The sequence below is a fragment of the Xiphophorus hellerii genome, chromosome 3, assembly GCF_003331165.1.
Source record: "Xiphophorus hellerii strain 12219 chromosome 3, Xiphophorus_hellerii-4.1, whole genome shotgun sequence".
NCBI lineage: Eukaryota > Metazoa > Chordata > Actinopteri > Cyprinodontiformes > Poeciliidae > Xiphophorus > Xiphophorus hellerii.
The window spans coordinates 19,498,547-19,514,892 of record NC_045674.1 but is presented as its reverse complement, the minus strand read 5'-3'; the positions used below and the strand labels follow the sequence as shown (position 1 = coordinate 19,514,892).

The 16,346-nt window shown below is 37.3% G+C and overlaps 2 protein-coding genes across 8 annotated transcripts; both read right to left on the bottom strand.

The window, feature by feature from the left end:
* Positions 1-1,515: 1,515 nt before the first annotated feature.
* Positions 1,516-6,864, bottom strand: LOC116717533 (sialic acid-binding Ig-like lectin 13). Of its 2 annotated transcripts, XM_032558996.1 has the most exons (8): positions 5,451-6,864; positions 4,358-4,447; positions 3,876-4,271; positions 3,446-3,742; positions 3,265-3,364; positions 3,124-3,159; positions 3,000-3,032; positions 1,516-2,918 (listed from the first exon to the last, which is right to left on the bottom strand). In XM_032558996.1, exons 2-8 carry the CDS (start codon positions 4,401-4,403, stop codon positions 2,897-2,899), a joined length of 930 nt encoding a protein of 309 aa, XP_032414887.1. In that variant the 5' UTR covers positions 4,404-4,447; positions 5,451-6,864; the 3' UTR covers positions 1,516-2,896. The 2 variants fall into 2 exon arrangements, with proteins under 2 accessions (XP_032414887.1, XP_032414888.1); XM_032558997.1 differs by lacking the exon at positions 5,451-6,864 and having other exon boundaries at positions 4,358-5,436.
* Positions 6,865-8,828: 1,964 nt separating this feature from the next.
* LOC116717791 (myeloid cell surface antigen CD33-like) lies at positions 8,829-14,678 on the bottom strand. 6 transcript variants are annotated; one of them, XM_032559409.1, is made up of 10 exons: positions 14,603-14,678; positions 12,691-12,911; positions 12,247-12,622; positions 10,984-11,071; positions 10,501-10,896; positions 10,110-10,409; positions 9,896-9,995; positions 9,752-9,787; positions 9,302-9,343; positions 9,036-9,090 (listed from the first exon to the last, which is right to left on the bottom strand). In XM_032559409.1, exons 4-10 carry the CDS (start codon positions 11,027-11,029, stop codon positions 9,078-9,080), a joined length of 933 nt encoding a protein of 310 aa, XP_032415300.1. In that variant the 5' UTR covers positions 11,030-11,071; positions 12,247-12,622; positions 12,691-12,911; positions 14,603-14,678; the 3' UTR covers positions 9,036-9,077. The 6 variants fall into 6 exon arrangements, with proteins under 6 accessions (XP_032415301.1, XP_032415300.1, XP_032415298.1 ...); XM_032559407.1 differs by lacking the exon at positions 12,247-12,622; XM_032559413.1 differs by lacking the exons at positions 9,302-9,343; positions 12,247-12,622 and adding an exon at positions 9,184-9,224 and having other exon boundaries at positions 9,036-9,088; positions 9,756-9,787.
* Between the last annotated feature and the right edge of the window lie 1,668 nt (positions 14,679-16,346).

Sequence of the window (16,346 nt, the reverse complement as noted above, 5' to 3'; positions counted from 1 at the left end):
TGAAGATTCCATATGACTGCAGCTCTTAACCAACTCATGTGGTTGTCCACTTGTGTATTGCAGCAAAAACTGAAGTCGATCACAATCGTTATTGGTACGACTCTCGATTCTATGTTTGATGGCTCCAATAAAATATCTATATTCCAACGGTTCTCCATTAAATATTGGTATGGTGAGATTTGGAAGAAGCGATGCCTTATGATTCTTCACCAGGTACTTTGTGACATGGGCTTGTTGTGAGGTAGCTTGGCAAAGCCGGTCCAGGACTGGCCCATGCTGATCTCTAGGTTCAACTTCTGATGCAGATGTAGTCATTTGAACATGTGCAGCTGGAGCAGTGCGTTTAAAGCTGGCTGATTTTAATGTGTTTTGTAATGGTAGCTGCAATGTAGGTTTTATATCTTCTTCACTGTCTTTGTGATCAGCTTGAAAAATGCTGTTGTCTTCTTGAACATTTTCATATTTCTGTAAAATCTCCATTTTAGCATTAGATTCTGCCAATGCTGTTTGGATTGCATGCATTTCTTTCCTTGCTCTTAAAGCAGCTTCAAAAATCTTTTTCTGAGCTTCAAACTCTGCTTCTTCTTTTTCAAGTTCTAGTTTTTCTGGTAAAGCAGCAGCCTTTGCCTTTAAAGCAGCCCGCTCTAATTCTGCTTTTAATCTCACTGATAAAGATGATGAGACTGAGCTTCCACATTGTGATGAGGAACTACTTCAGTGTCTGCTTGTCCGCCTAGATGTCATAGATCTACTATCTGCAGGTGTCATCGGTTTGTCACACTCCTCGGCCTGCTCAGCTCGATTCAAAACGTCTTTCATCCATCCTTCACAACGCCAAAAGAAGTCATCCATAGCATCATGTTTAGGTTTGAACCAGTCTTTTTGATCTTTCGTGTATTCTTCATCATCCATAACATTCTGCAGAGCAGAGTTAAGCACTTTAAACTCTTCTTGCAAGCCACTAAAATCCACACGAAGCTTATTTTTTACAGCATCAACGTTTGCACCATTTTCCATTAACTGTTCAATTTGCTTCTTCAAGCTTGACACCTGGGCTATCTTCTGCAGCCTTCTCGGTCATTTTTACCGCTTGTTTTTCCACTGTCTCGTTCGTCCATAACGAGCTAAACTTCTACTTATGAATAATAATGTCAGCAGCACGAACCAATCCACTTCGTAGTTCCACCGAGTCACAAAAAGCTTGCCTATTTTTTTTTTTACTCAGGTACTTATAGCTGCAGCGATCCACCTTCCACTGAATCTATGAACGAGCTGTCTCCTACTCGACGTGTCTCTCGTTATAAAATTTACTCCTTTTCCAAAGTCTCCGTGTTGTTTTCCTGAGATAATTCCTTGTAAGTTGGGTTGTTCCAAGTGGATACGGTCCACGTAGAGCAAGTTTTTTGACTAATGTAGGTTCCTGAATAATGAAGCCATAAGCTTGACGCTCTCAGTCTTTCCCATTCGGTCCACTTGATGACGAAACGACAAGAAAAACAGACTGGATCCTCTTGATAAAGTTAAACGGTTTACTTCAGAAATAAAAAACGGTACAAATGTTAGTTTTCCACGAAATAATAAAGAGTAAACAAGAGAGTTTAAAGAGAGAAACTGTGTGGCTCCACTCCCACTGCCCAACTAACTCTCCCTAGCCACACCCTAAAATTCTTAACTGTAATTAGATATGCAAATTTAAAAGAAGGCTTTAGTATAGTCCAATATAACAAATTTGTATGCATTGGAGATTTAACTAGTAATCATTTTTATCCAAATAAATGATCATAAGAAATATAAACATAATTTATCCTAAAGGTCTGAAGGAACAATGTTCTTTCCATCGGCAGACGGTCTTCATCCAAGTCCAGATTTTTAAATTCTTGTGCCTTTTCCTCTTCTGGAATTGAACTGAGCACCTTCCTGCTGTTACTTGATCATTTGGTCATTTACATATTTATTCTGGAGTCATGGATGGAAGCACTATATTTTAAAACTTTTGCTAAGCATTCCTCAATATGACTCTCTCAACATGAATCTGAAAAAATATATTAAATCAGTTCAAATGTTAACCAAATGAGCTGTCTTTGAGTTGATTTTATACTCTATTAATACGCATATTTGCATTATTTACAGACATTTATAGACCTTGGTCATTTTTAACTTTCGATAGTGGTTTTACTTAGTCTAATCCTAGAAAACTGTATGGGTCTACATCATTACAAACAGGTAGATAGATTATTATTATCATCATTGTGATAATCCACTCATGTCTAAATGATATCTACACATAGTTTTAACATTGAACTTAGCTGTACACTGGGTACCTACTACAACAAAAAAAAAAGTGGAATAATGTATTTACAACGACAGAAATATGATCAGAGTGCAGACGAGGCAGAGCGCACCCTCAAAGCCGCCTTATTTCTGAGGTTCACACTAATTATGTTTCTGACACAGTCTTTATACTTGGAGCTTTTGGAGTTGAACTACTGCAGTTCAGTTGTGTTTATTTTATGTTAGAAGTGGTGACTTGCACACAAAGTGTTCAGGTAAAACAGAATATTGAACTGCATCATACTGAAGGGTCTGGCCAGGTTTGCCGGAATAAAAATAATAACCTAGTGAGAATGCACACTCATAATTTCAACACACAACATCATGAAAATGGAATTTTTTTTCAAGTTCATTTTTATACAACTTTGATACTTTTGCCAGAAAAAGCATAACATATATATTTTTGCTGAATTAAAGCATAATAGTAATAATAATAATAAAAAAACAAGGCATGACTCTTAAAACGAAAATCATCCTTATGGACATAAACAAAAATTTAAATGTGAACAACTACGTGCTGGTCATCATTTGCTCAAATTTCTTGCACTGGATTATGACCACGAAGTCACTGGCCACTAGAATGGAACCTGAAAAAGTCCATAACTTCAGTCAAAAATGTATTTAGGCAAAACAAGTGAAAAGTCTCATTGAAATAAGTCAAATCTCACCTGCGAGACATCCTGGACAGTCTGTTGAACATGCTAAATGTCCCAGACAATTTGATTAATATTTTTTTTAATGTAATGACATTACATGTTTTTATTTTGTGTACAATGCTTTAAATCATTTTACCTTCCTTCACGACTTTGAAGCTCTGCAATGCGATTCCTTAAGAAAACAAAAGGAGCTTAAACAAGAACACCACTGAGGAAAGAACAATTTGCTGTTTTTACTCAGCGGATCCACTTAAATAGTCAATATCTGTAAACCTACTTGTACTTTTTCATCACAGCAATGCAGATGACTCCAAAGATCACAGCCGTGCCAATGGCCACCGCGACTGGAATGATGAGGTGATAAATGTTTCCAGTACCTGCAAATAGAAATTAAATCAGACGCATTTCATGTGATGTTGAATCAAATTAACCACCAATTAAATCAAGTTAACTCTCACGTTTGACATTGAGTTTAATAGATGTGGATGATCTTCGACCTCCATTAAATGTTGCACTGCAGGTGATTTCAGTGTGGTCATCATTTTCCCCAGGAATAAACATCATGATGGACTGTGTCTCCCAGATCCCAGACACAATGGGTTTTTGAATTTGTATAATATCGTCTTCACTTCCTCGACTCCATGTGAACACAGGAACATGTGAGGGGCAGGTATGGCGGACTGAACAGGTGACGGCGTAAGGTTTTCCTTGAACAGCTGTGTTTGACTGGATAAGTTCAGGTTTGGGAGTTTCTTCTATAAAAAGAAAAATGAGATATTAACTAAGGGTTATTTTTATCGATTGTAATATTTATTGATAAATACTGAACAAAGTAGTTAAACATGCGAATAACAACGATGCACAGGACTTGAATAAATGACAACATACCGAGCATTTTGATTTCAGCACATTCCTCAACAAAGGAGAACTTTTCTTTAGTGGGTTGGTTGGTGTCTTTTTTCACAAATTCAATGCGGAAGCAGAAAGGACCGATGTCATGATTTTTAACTTGAACTATTTCTAAGGTGCAATTGTTCTGACCCAGGTTTCCCAGCATCTTGGTTCGGCCTTTAAAATTGTCCAAGACACTTGTGCTGTCTTCATGGTAGAAGATCTCGTTCCATTTGTCTTTACGATGCCAGATGCCCCTGAGTCTGGAGGTAGACAGGAAACTCCCAGGATAAGTGAATGTACAGGGCAGCACAACACAGGAATCAACTAGGGCTTCAATTGATTTTACAAGAGATGCCTTCCACTGTTCTTCAGTCGTTGGGCTGCAAATACCTTAGATAGGCATAATAGAAGAGGGTAAGAATAAACAAATAAGGAATATAAAGAGACTGGAAATCAAGATATGTTCAGTTATTTACCAGCCAAAAGCAGAAAGAAAAGTATCCTCTTGCTACCTTTTCCCATTCTTTGGCTTGTTAGAGGTACAAAATTGTCCTCAATGTTGCAATCTATGTAAAAACAACAATTAGTAAAATTAGTAAAAAACTTTTTTAAACTGACTGGTTACCATATACCACATTTGGCGTCACAAAAAAGTAGAAAACAGAATGAAATTATCAAAATGATCTATTTTTGCAGACACAACAGCTAAAGTTTCTTGCCATTACTAAGTTCTGAATTTTATCACATGATGCTCAGTGAATAAGGTGTTAATCATGTGTACTTGTAATGGATTTTTGAGTTTTGATATGAACATATTCTATTCACGCATAAGACTGACTGAAGAATGCCCCTGACAATGCTTTTGTACCACAGTCCTATTTGATCACCCTCTTACGTATCACTAAATCAATACATATATTATAACTCAACTAATCCATGGCATAAATAATGCCAAAAGGAATGCAGGTGAAACATGGAGCAAAACCACTTCTAAAATCATTATTGTGTTAAATTCGGAGGATAATGTGTTAATAATTGTGTTGTTGAGTTTTATCTGACTTACTCTATCCCCAAAAACAAACAAAAAAAAGTCAAAAAAAGACAAAAGATGTATTTTAAGACATTTAATTAATTCTCAACTTAAAGATATTTCTTATTGTTTTTTTATAAAGGTGAGAAAATTAATATTTTTTGTGTATTGAAAAAAGTAACATCCAATAACTATTTCTGAAGCTGCTACAAAATTCATTAACTCTCCATGTTACTGCATCACTTTATAATATTATGAACCTGGGTATCTTTCATGGTACGAAAATATATCTTGAATAACTTCAGGCATAAAAGTCTCAAAGAAACAGTGAAATAAAACAGGGCACTAAGATGTATAAAGTTGAATAAATTAATACAAAGAAAAGTCCCACTCGTAGGAAAAGACTAACTCATTAGTATATAATATCATGTGATGAACCATACTTAGAAAAAACCCATATCCATCAGAATTTACATTGCTGTAATATTATCTGCAATTTTAACCCATATTTAAGTAGCATGTAGGGTTTTTGGTCTTACCTGAAAAGAGAGCTGCTTTGCTGATCTCAGCCCCAGTTGAATAGAAACATGAGCAAACAGTCGAGCTGCTTATGAATTGTGAGCGAATGCTTTCAGTTCACACTGGGAAGGAACCAATTTGATCTCACGGGAGAAAGTTCTGCAAAGTTTTTTTCCATTTACATGTATGAGACATAGCTGTGTGTTCATGCTCCAACTAGAAAATAACACAAGAAAAGGCAAACAATAGACAGTACTCTATGTAAAACCTCATCACAGCTGTTGGCTAACTATGAAGACCTTTTCAATTTGAATATTTTCATTTGAATGTGTAAAGTGTGTGACATGGTAAAGTTGTGATCCCAGATTGCTGTGAACAGTTTCTGTGTAACTGGATACCAGCTAAAAATAAATACTGAAATAATTCTTTGCAAGGTTGTCTTTATTAAAAGTTACTTTGCAGAAAAGAATGTGTTTAAAAATAACTGGTTCTGGATAATGACTAGACGTAGACATTTTGGAGGTTGAAGGACGGGATATTATGGTGTGGGTCATTTTGAGTCTGTGACTTGCTTTGTATGTCTCTAGTGTGGCATTATCATATAAAACATCATGACACCTGCACAAACTATGATGTTATAATAAAACAATTTTGAGTTTAGGTCATGGCAATGCTTCCGCAGCTCATATCTGAAGGTCTCTAGCATGAACTTAAGACCTGATTCTATTATTTTAAATGTTTCTTTTTTATATGAAGCATTCAAATACTGATCTAGCTGGGTTTTTCTGTCTCACTGCTGATTTTTAGCCATGACAATAATGAGAACCACACATCCCCTAAACATCACTAAGGCATTTCATGCTTGGCTAATTCACCAAAGAACTTTTGACTCCTGAATTAGAGTTGCATGACTACATAGCAATAACACTGAGCATGTGCTGTATAATTTAATTCAAATAGGATTATGGAACAATGGTGGCGATGTTGGTAGGAGTTTGTCCTGCAACTGGCAGGTTACCGGTTCAATTCCTACTCTGTCTGCCTTTATCATTATGATCTTGGGCAACACACATTACATGTTAAAGGCATTTACATTGTAAATGTAGATCAATTGAAGATTGTGTATCAAACCGATTAAACAGTGAGTTTCAACAGGCAGATCTACTAATAGAAACAATCAGAAGCTGCTTATTCAATTAAGACCCATGACAAAGAAATTTGAGTTGCAGTGGTGCAATCCGACAGAACTTGAGCGATTTTGTAAAGAATATTGGGCAAAATGTAAGACTATAGATCTACAAAGCTGACATAGCAAAAAACTTCCAGCTGTAATTGTGATCAAATTAAATGGGGTTACTAAAACCTGAGTCATGATAAAAAATCAGAGCCCGGGCGTGCCGTGGTGGCGTAGTGGTTAGCGCGACCCATGTTTGGAGACCTTGAGTCCTCAACGCGGCCGTCGCGGGTTCGACTCCTGGACCCGACGACATTTGCCGCATGTCTTCCCCCCTCTCCTTCCCCGTTTCCTGTCAGCCCACTGTCATTTAAGGGACACTAGAGCCCACAAAAGACCCCCTGGAGGGGTAAAAAAAAAAATCAGAGCCCATATTTTGGTTCAATAGCTACCTCTTTTTCTGTAAAAGGGAAACGGTTTCCAAGGCAACGTCAGTGATCTAGGCAAATATTGTGAAAAGCTCTGACAGCTCTTCATCACCACCAGCAGCACTGATGCTCTAACACCTTTTGCTCCTGCTGCTGTAGCTAATCTGCTTCAAGATTCAGTGTATTGTGAGCTCACAGACGATAGTCCACCAACCTCGGTTAGAACAAGTAGTGGTTGGAGGTAATCTTTCAATTCAATGGTCTGCCTATTCTTTTCTGACATCTGCTTTTTTCCATTTGCAGAGATAACTGTAAAAATTTGAGTAGATTAGTAGTTTCTGACATACGAAGACCAGCCTATGTGGGAAGAAAATCTCCTTTGTTCCCCATTCTGATGCTGACTTTAAACTTAAGCAAATTATCCTAACCCTATCTAGATACCCAAATGTAAAAAGTACCTTCAGTGTGATTGCCTGATTTGCTGTTTGTATTAACAAGCAACTGAACAAGAGTGCATTATAAAGTTTCTCCTTTATACTAGTGATCTGCTTCAGCCATCTTCATTTTCTTATCTCTTAACGCTCTGCAGGTTTTCTCGTTATTGCTTCGTGTTCTTCCCTCAGATTTAACCGGCCCACCAAAATAAATGTTTTGACAAGATTAAGTGATTTTCAGTTCTGCTTTTTCTGAAGTTAATAGGCAGCTGAAGCAAACAACACATTTACTAAAATAACTTATCTGAGATGACACATTGAAGTCTTTCGTTTGAGTTGCACAAAAAAAATAGTAGAAACACATGCGCAACATTTCTATTTTCAAATGTGGAAAATGATGTCAGACTGGCTTTACTGTAGACATGGTGATCTATCATACTTCAGGCATTTCTTGCCAGTAAGCAGTAAGATTTGGTCTTTGAATACAGTGGTTGTGTAAATTTGCATCAAAGCATACTTTTTTCAAAGCATCTTTATTTCTTTATACATAAAATCTTTATGCTCATTCTGCAAGTCTATTCAAGGGTTTGTTGCTGTACAGAAAAGAAAAAAAGAAAAACAACCATTTCTTTTGCCAACTCTTTTCAAATCTGAGTCGGTTGATCCCAAGATCATCCGAGAGTCACAGTCTACTTTGAAGAAAAAAAATATTAAATAAAAGGTATAATCTCCTTGCACTTGTAATCTTACCGTTAGAACCTTTCCATATTTTGTGACATTCCAACCATGTACTTTATTGTGTTGAGGGACTCTATCATAGATTTACACAAATTAGCTCATAAATGTGAAGTTGAAGAGTAATAATCAAATGGTTCAGATACAGCAAAAAGTGTGTCAGTATTTTGTAAACAGCAAAGCTATTTTCATTCGAGAGGCATCTTTCACAGATTAAAAATCACAACGTACTCCTTGAAGATACAAAATAGAAATTAAAACATTCAGGCAAAACTTAATTAAAAAGATCAAAAGTTAATTGATATAAATCAATGATACTTAAAAACCTCTTAAGGTAAAACTTGTTTGAACAATAATGTCTTCAACAGGTTTTACTAAAAAAACTTCAGACAAACCTAACAACACAAGAAGCTTTACCGCTCTGTGTAGATTTTGGTTTGGGGATGTGATAGCTCCAGCTGTACTATGTCACTGCTTTTAATTGATGCAGAAAAACCATCAATGGTTTTCTGATTAATATTCAGTCTTTCTGATTTTAATTTGGGAGGAATAGATGAAAGATAATGTGAAGAGTGCAAGGATGGCTGGATGGATGGAAGGATGGATATGTATGATTTACACAAATAATCACTGTGCAGCACCACAGAGCTTTTCATGTTTATTGGTACAGGAAAGGCCCAACAGTTAAGGAGATAAATGTAGCATATACTAGAATATATGTAAAAACTTTAATCTGTATAAATGTGTGTAAAGTTCCTTAAGTCACCAAAGAGTTAAAACAAAAGGTGTTGAAAATTTACAGTGATCATCAAGTCTTACACTGGGAATCTGCTCTTAACTAATTAGATGTTTCTATCTTCGGGTCCGTCATCATTGTCATCCAGTTCCTGTGAAGAATAAGGATCAACAGCATATTCGTTAGTTACAAAAGTAGATTGAATTTAACTACACTGAATAATTAACTGAAGAAAAAGTATTGTACTTGTATTTAATTGCAGGAATTTGGTTGATTTTATGGTCCCACTACAACAGCAGAAGTAACAATTAGAAACTTTTCATATAAAATTATTTTATAAATCTAATTTAGTCTGAAGTTAGCTCTTTGGTGACGGGAAGTGAAAACCTGGCTCCAAACAGACCTTCTGGGAAAGTTAAAGAAGAACAGAAACTATGCAAATTGTTTTGGAGAAATATTGCCTAAAGTCAAAAAAGAATGTCTCTTTTACTGCCAAAATAACAATTTCCAAGTCTATTTGAAATCCACAACGGGAAATAAAGAATTATTCTCTGGAATTCAGTTCTGCATTTAGAGAAGTAAAGAAATTGAAAAAATGTTACTTAGTGAATTACAACTCTAGTATCACTGAGATAAGAATAATTATTTTAAATTGTGTAGCAGGGAAAGAAACTGATTGCACAGTGACTATTTTTTTTTGCAGTAGAGACAGTCTAGACATCCTGTTCCACATGCTAATGTTACAGAAGTAAAGTGTGTTATAATAATGTAGTTAAATGTAGGTGTGACTGTGAGCAAACTGTCTTTTTTATACCTACCATCTTGACTTTGAAGCTCTTGAATACGTTTCCTTTAAAAGACCAAACATTTGTTAAAATATTAGACATCTGCAACCAAATGTCATATTTTATTTCATATTCACTGTTAATGAAAATTAGTTTGGTACTATGTTACTCACTTGTATTTCTTCACCATCAAAACACAGAAGAGTCCAAAGATCACAGCAGTGGCAGCTACTGCAACAGCAGGAATGATGATGTGGTTGTAGTTTTGTTGGCCTGCAAACCAAATGTAAACCATTTCTTTTTTATTGCAAACAGCAACAAGTAGGCAGGATTTCAAATGGCTGTTCTTTTAAAATGAATAAAAAAGCAAAACAAGGTTTGTCTCACGTTTTACATTAAGTGTGAACTTTGCCTCGGATTTTATCCCCCCATTAAATGTTGCTGTGCAGGTGAGCTCTGATTCGTCATCCTTTTCCTCAGGAACGAAGGACAGGATGGACTCTGCCTCCCAGATCCCTGAATGAATGTGTTTATGAACTTCAGTGATGTCATCATCCTTTCTTTCCCGACTCCATTTAATCTGAGGGAAATGCGAGGGGCAGGTGTGGTGAACAGAGCAGGTGAGAGTGTAGGGTTTGCCTTGAATGGCCGTCTTTATTGAACCCAGTTTGAGTTTAGGTTTGTCATCTGTGAACAACAGATTCAGGTAGCAGTTCATGTAAAAATGGGTTAAACATACAAGCAGGTTTGAAATCCAGCATATAGAGTGTATACATACGGATCATTGTGACGTCAGCACATTTCTCAACAAAGGAGAACTTTTCTTTAGTGGGTTGGTTGGTGTCTTTTCGTACAAGTTCAATGCGGAAGCAGAAAGGGCCATTGTCATGATCTTTAACTTGAACTATTTCTAAGGTGCAATTGTTCTGACCCAGGTTTCCCAGCAACCTTGTTCGGCCCTTAAAGCTGTCCAGGATCTGTGTGCTGTCTTCATGGTAGAAGATCTCGTTCGATTTGTCCTTACGATGCCAGATGCCCCTGAGTCTGGAGGTAGACAGGTAAGTCCCAGGATGACTGACTGTACAGGGCAGCACAACACAGGAGCCAACTAGAGCGTCAATGGACTTTACAACATCGGCCGTCCACTCTTCTCCAAGCACAGAACTGCAAATACCTTAAATGAATATAATAGTGGAGGTCAAGAATTAAATGAATGATGAATATCAAGAAACTTGAAATCACAATATGGTAAACAATTTACCAGCCAAAAATAAAAAGAAAATGATCATCTTTCTATCTTTTTCCATTCCTCTGGCGTGTTGGGTCTAATTGCTCTTCAACGTTGAAGTCTATGTCAAGAAAATTAGAAAAATATGTTTTTTATTCACTGAACAGTCCTTGAAACAGCAGTTGTTACCATGGGTAAAATATTAAATCACATCCAGGAGATCACAAAATGACTGAGAACCATATATACAATTTGATCCTATTGTCCATAGAGCAAATTATGAAATTATTTCCCCTAAAAAATACATATATCATTTGTTTTTGCAAACAGAGACAACAGGCATTATTTATTGACATTACTATTAGCATCTCTTGGCAGGGCCCACTTTGGTGGAATTTTTTAAAGGTTGTTGTGGGTGGGGTTAGGCTTTTGCAGGGGCGTTAGTTACACTTTCAGACCATTTCCAGGAAGAGTTGAAGACACCTTACTACACAGAACAGACATCACAATAACTTAAATAGCACAGTCAAGCGTGGGTATGAGTGTGTGAAGTTAAGAGGGGGTGTTGCAAAATTAACAACTTTGCTGCTATATTTAGTGACTTAAAAAAGCAATGAGAGAGAAATCTAGTGCATTTTTTGTGTATTTTTGTAAAACTTTATGGCGACATGTGAAGGCACCAGTCGCTCTGCTGTAACTGAGTGAGAAGATAGTGCTGCCGTGAGCAATTCCAGCTTCCTACGTACTGCAGTCAATCTCACACAATCATCTGCCAGCAAACCACCAGCAGTCAGAGCAGAGAAGACAGCAGATGATTCCATGTCCACTTTGCAAATGAATCACACATGTGCAAAGCTGAGAAACGCTATTGATCGGTGCTTGCTATTCCATCTCCATGGGGGTGAGTGTCTAAGTGACATGGGTTTATGATCCTTTGCAACTGCGTCACTTAATCACCGGAGGCGTCACAATAGACTTTGGAGGTGAGGGATGGGAGTATTGAACGGAGCGACTGAAATAGTTATTTTAAGTTCTTTTTGCATGTATGGCTTCTTGTTCAAGTCGAGTTAATGTCTGTGTTCGTAACACACCGGGTTGGGTCTCATAGACGACATTATTTACAAAAGAAGAAAACAGCTAGCTTAGAAACTGACCCGTCCAGCCTCCCTCCTGATGTGTTGATCAAATTGCTGTCTTTGACTGAATTCATGACGAATGATTTATATCTCTGTCATAAACGCTGTTTACCCTTAATCTATGGCAAACTTAAAAACATACAGAAAAGTAGATGCTAACCAGTTTTTTTCCATACGTGATAGACTATATAATGGTGGGGCATTTTCTCCATGGTTACTAGATACATACCTTTTTCATAAGGCAATATTTTATATATTTCCAATCAGGCTTCCTTAAGTATATTAATCTTATCTTGTAAAAAGTGTTTGCTGCAAAGCCATGATTACATCGAGTGCTGCCAGTCATGATTGACGGATGAAGTCCTTCGCTGCCTTATCCTCACTAAAGGTTATTGACATGTTCGGATTTAACTTTCTGACCCACATGCAGAATCAAAAGAGTTCAAATAAGGATTTGGTTTTATTTTTAAAGAAACAAACAACTGACAGATCTTGATCCTTCAGGAGGATGGAAAGGGTCACGAGATCGGTGCCGTCTGGAATGAGAGTGGAGTTAATGGTGGCCAGAAACGATTGATCAGGGATGAAATAAAAGAGAGCTTACTTTAGAATGATTCAGTGAGGCGTGGAGGAAAAGATGGCCAGGGCCATGTGTGGAGAATGGTTGATGGTGAATCCCCAGATTAGTGCGAGGTGGGTGGTTATACAGAGAACCAGGGGTCTGATGGAGCCGGGTAGAGAAATGATTAAAGCAGGTAACTTGCAGGTGAATCCACAGGAGGGGAAACGTGGAACTGATTCTTCTTGGAAATCCAATGAGACAACCTAGAGGCAGCAAACACAAGGACTGAACAACTTCTGGCAAATGCATAGGAGATAGTCAGCAGCTAGTGACAGATAACAAAACAAGGCCGGAGAGACTACCAGTAAACGTTAATTATGCAGCACTAAGTGAAGGATCTGCCACTCTTTTAATCCCAACACTCTGATGAGGCTGATGAGCTCCACCTGTGTAAGCTGCCCAGGTTCTCCACCTAGAACCTCACTGGAAAAGATGCATTACTCGCACTCTCACACACACACACAGGAACCCTGACAGTTATACAATAAAAGGACAAGTTTGGTTTTCACCCTTGTCCACAGGTGTCAAACTCCAGTCCTGGAGGGCCACTGCCCTGCAACTTTTAGATGTGCCTCTGCTGCACCACACCTGAATAGAATAATTAGGTCATTAGCAGGACTCTGGAGAACTGATCTACACATGAAGGAGGTAATTAAACCATTTCATGCCAGTGTTTTGTACCTGTGGCACATCTAAAAACTGCAGGACAGCGGCCCTTGAGGACTGGAGTTTGACACCCCTGCGCCTTGTCTTTTTGGGTCTGCACAAACAGACTATCAACTAAATCAACTAAATAAGTAAAAGCAATATTAGGACACCAACTGTCTATTTTTGACAAGCTTTATGGGTGTGCATAGGTTGTTTTGACATCCATGTGGACGTCGATCAAGCAGTACACTTGTAACCAAAAAGAAAAAGAATAATGTACTTCTGTGCAAAATTTGCACAGAAGCATAAGAGCACCCTTAAGGACCGATTTAGATAGTTTATCTGCATAAAATTTGTTTTCAGGTTTAGTTTTAGTTAAATAAAATGAATTCCCAAGGGTTCTCTGAATTTTCTCCAATAAAGCTTGGTCAATAAGGAGTTAATTATGTGTATTTGGGATGGATTTATGAGTTTTTGTATAAACACACTCATAAAAATGAGTAAAGGCCAGAGACAATTCTTTAGATCACCGTCTTACATATCACTAAATAAATGCATATATAAAGACTCCCCTAATCCTTGGCATAAAATGAAATGGTGGCCTGCATTTATTTCAGCCTTCAGTCTGCAGTATTTTCAATTGCAGGAGAAAGATAACAGACCTGGTTTAAAGCTAAGCAATGACAATAAAAAGCTCAGGGTGAACGTTGCTTTGTTTTCCAAGTATTTTCCAGATTTAACACACATGGAAGTGACACTGCAGTAACATTTCTATGCATGAACTTTGCAATGGATTACCACAGAATGCAGACATAAACTTTACAATGCAAGAAAATGTTTGAGAAGTGTTGTAAATTGTTATTAATCTTATGACAAGGAAAAGTAATGAATAGTAGATTAGCTATCACAGGATACTATGATAGCTAATCATAGTTGTCTATGATCACTGCTGTCTTCTTAGCTGCAATTTGAAGCCAAATTTATGAACTAAAAATGTTTATTTTTTAAGTTTTACCTTGTAACGGTCCTGCTTTGCTTAGAAGAACTGAAACCAAACAAGTAGGAATTCGGGGTGAGGTCAGCCACACTGATAATGGTTTTCAGTAAAAAAACTGTGATTGGTTTTACTTATGAAGATGACAGTTGTGGCTCCATCTGCACAAGAACATCTGTTTTCCGTTATATACCATTTTTGAAAGTTTTAGTTTACAATAGAGTACAGGAAAAAGCAGGAAAAGTCACATACCTCACTTAGGACGGAGTACATGAAATGAGCAATCCCACGCACAAGAGTATGGAGCAAAATTGAGGTCATAAAGTTTTAAAATGGACACTAAAAAAAAAAATCAAACAAACTTGAAGACTGAAAATAATGATTTCAAAATGAAAAATAAATTTAAACAAAAAAATAATGAAACAAAAAAACGCTTAAAATTTCTTTTCAGATTAAATTTTTTTTCACCTTCAGATTTTGTTTTTCAATTTCAAACATTTGGCCCTATTTGATGTGGGGGTGAGACCTCTGAAGGTCACATGTGGGTGTTAAATTATGACGGACAGCTCAACACTGCCATCCAACCATCCATCATACAACATGCTTATCCCTAGTGGGGTCGCCAGGGATGCAGGGGTCAACGGGCGAGAGGCAGGGTACGCTGGTCAGGTCACCAGTCCAGCTCAACACAGCGACTGGACAAAAATATTCCACGCTGTTGCATTCAGGAACTGTGGCAACTGAAAATGTCTTTAAAACATAATTTACATCTTAATGTGAGTAGTTTTGAAAAATAACATGCTTCGCTGATATAAGCTGCTTATGTAAACACACAACATAAATCTCAGTGGAACACATATAATACTGTCACATTTGTACAGTGGTGGATATTTCTCAAAGTCTCAAAATAAAGCAGAATAATAATCAGACTGACTGCTGCAGCTTCCCAGAACAGAAAGGAACAACTTAAATCTAATAAGGAGTTTTAACTTTCAATTTTCCTTTTTTTAGTTTAAAAAGTATTTTTAAGTTTCGATTATTTACTTTTTTAATTAACTAACTTTATGGCCTCAATTTAGCTCCATACCCACTCATAGACCGCGAGCTGGATTAGAATCACTCCGCTCTCATTTTTATTTTAAACAATCGCTTTTGCGAAGCTGTTAGGGCAAATGCTACCTGCTAATCCCCATACACTCAATCTTACAGTGTATTTACAAGAATAAACCCAACTGTGCAAAAAAAAAAAAAAAATTACCGTGCAAGGGACAAAGGACTAGCAGAGAAATGCAGGAAAAACAGGAAAAGGGGGCAAAAAAAAGCTCAAAAATAAGTGAGTGTTCCTGCAGCCAACCGCAGCGGTAGCAGCTTTGCAACACTCCTGCTGGTATTATTTTATTTTTTTAAGATAGCCAGGTTTAAAGTTGAGATCATGCGACACCTCTAACACGCCAAAGTCAGAGGCGTTCACCAGCTGTAAACAACAGGATGAGCTGCAGACTGACCTGGGAGGGCACTTTGCAGCAGCGGATAGGCGCTGTTAAAGTGCTGGATGCTAGTGGCTACTACATAAGGCGGAAAAAATTTATATTTGGCTATTGGACAAGCAAGCAGCAGAAGGTTTGAATAAATCAGCGAGCAGAATGATGTCTTCCACCACATATTTTGTTGAGTGACGAGTCACCGAAACAAATAATACAGGTCAAGTTGGTAAAAATGAAAAACAGCTAGTAAAAAGGCACATTATTTTCAATCATATGAAAAATACGTACTACTGGTTTTCACATTATTTCTTCATTGTACTTCCCTCAGATTTAACCCACCCACCTTTCTGTGGAAAGATATATTTTAGTAATGCTGGGATCGGCAAGACTGGTGCAGAAATAATTTTCAGTTCTGCTTCTTCTGGAGTTAGGCAACAGACGTAAACAACACATTTACTAAAATATCTTATCTGAGACGACACATTGAAATCCAAGTTTTCAGATGATATAAA

What these genes read in the sequence shown, in the direction of transcription:
- LOC116717533 (XM_032558996.1), bottom strand. Translation starts at nt 4,403, where the DNA reads ATGGGAAAAGGTAGCAAGAGGATACTTTTCTTTCTGCTTTTGGCTG. An exon ending in TATTAAACTCAATGTCAAAC is followed by an intron (nt 3,365 to 3,445) that starts GTGAGAGTTAAC and finishes TTCTATTTGCAG; the next exon opens with GTACTGGAAACATTTATCAC. An exon ending in GCTGTGATGAAAAAGTACAA is followed by an intron (nt 3,160 to 3,264) that starts GTAGGTTTACAG and finishes TGTTTTCTTAAG; the next exon opens with GAATCGCATTGCAGAGCTTC.
- LOC116717791 (XM_032559409.1), bottom strand. Translation starts at nt 11,029, where the DNA reads ATGGAAAAAGATAGAAAGATGATCATTTTCTTTTTATTTTTGGCTG. An exon ending in GTTCACACTTAATGTAAAAC is followed by an intron (nt 9,996 to 10,109) that starts GTGAGACAAACC and finishes TTTGGTTTGCAG; the next exon opens with GCCAACAAAACTACAACCAC. An exon ending in TTGATGGTGAAGAAATACAA is followed by an intron (nt 9,788 to 9,895) that starts GTGAGTAACATA and finishes GGTCTTTTAAAG; the next exon opens with GAAACGTATTCAAGAGCTTC.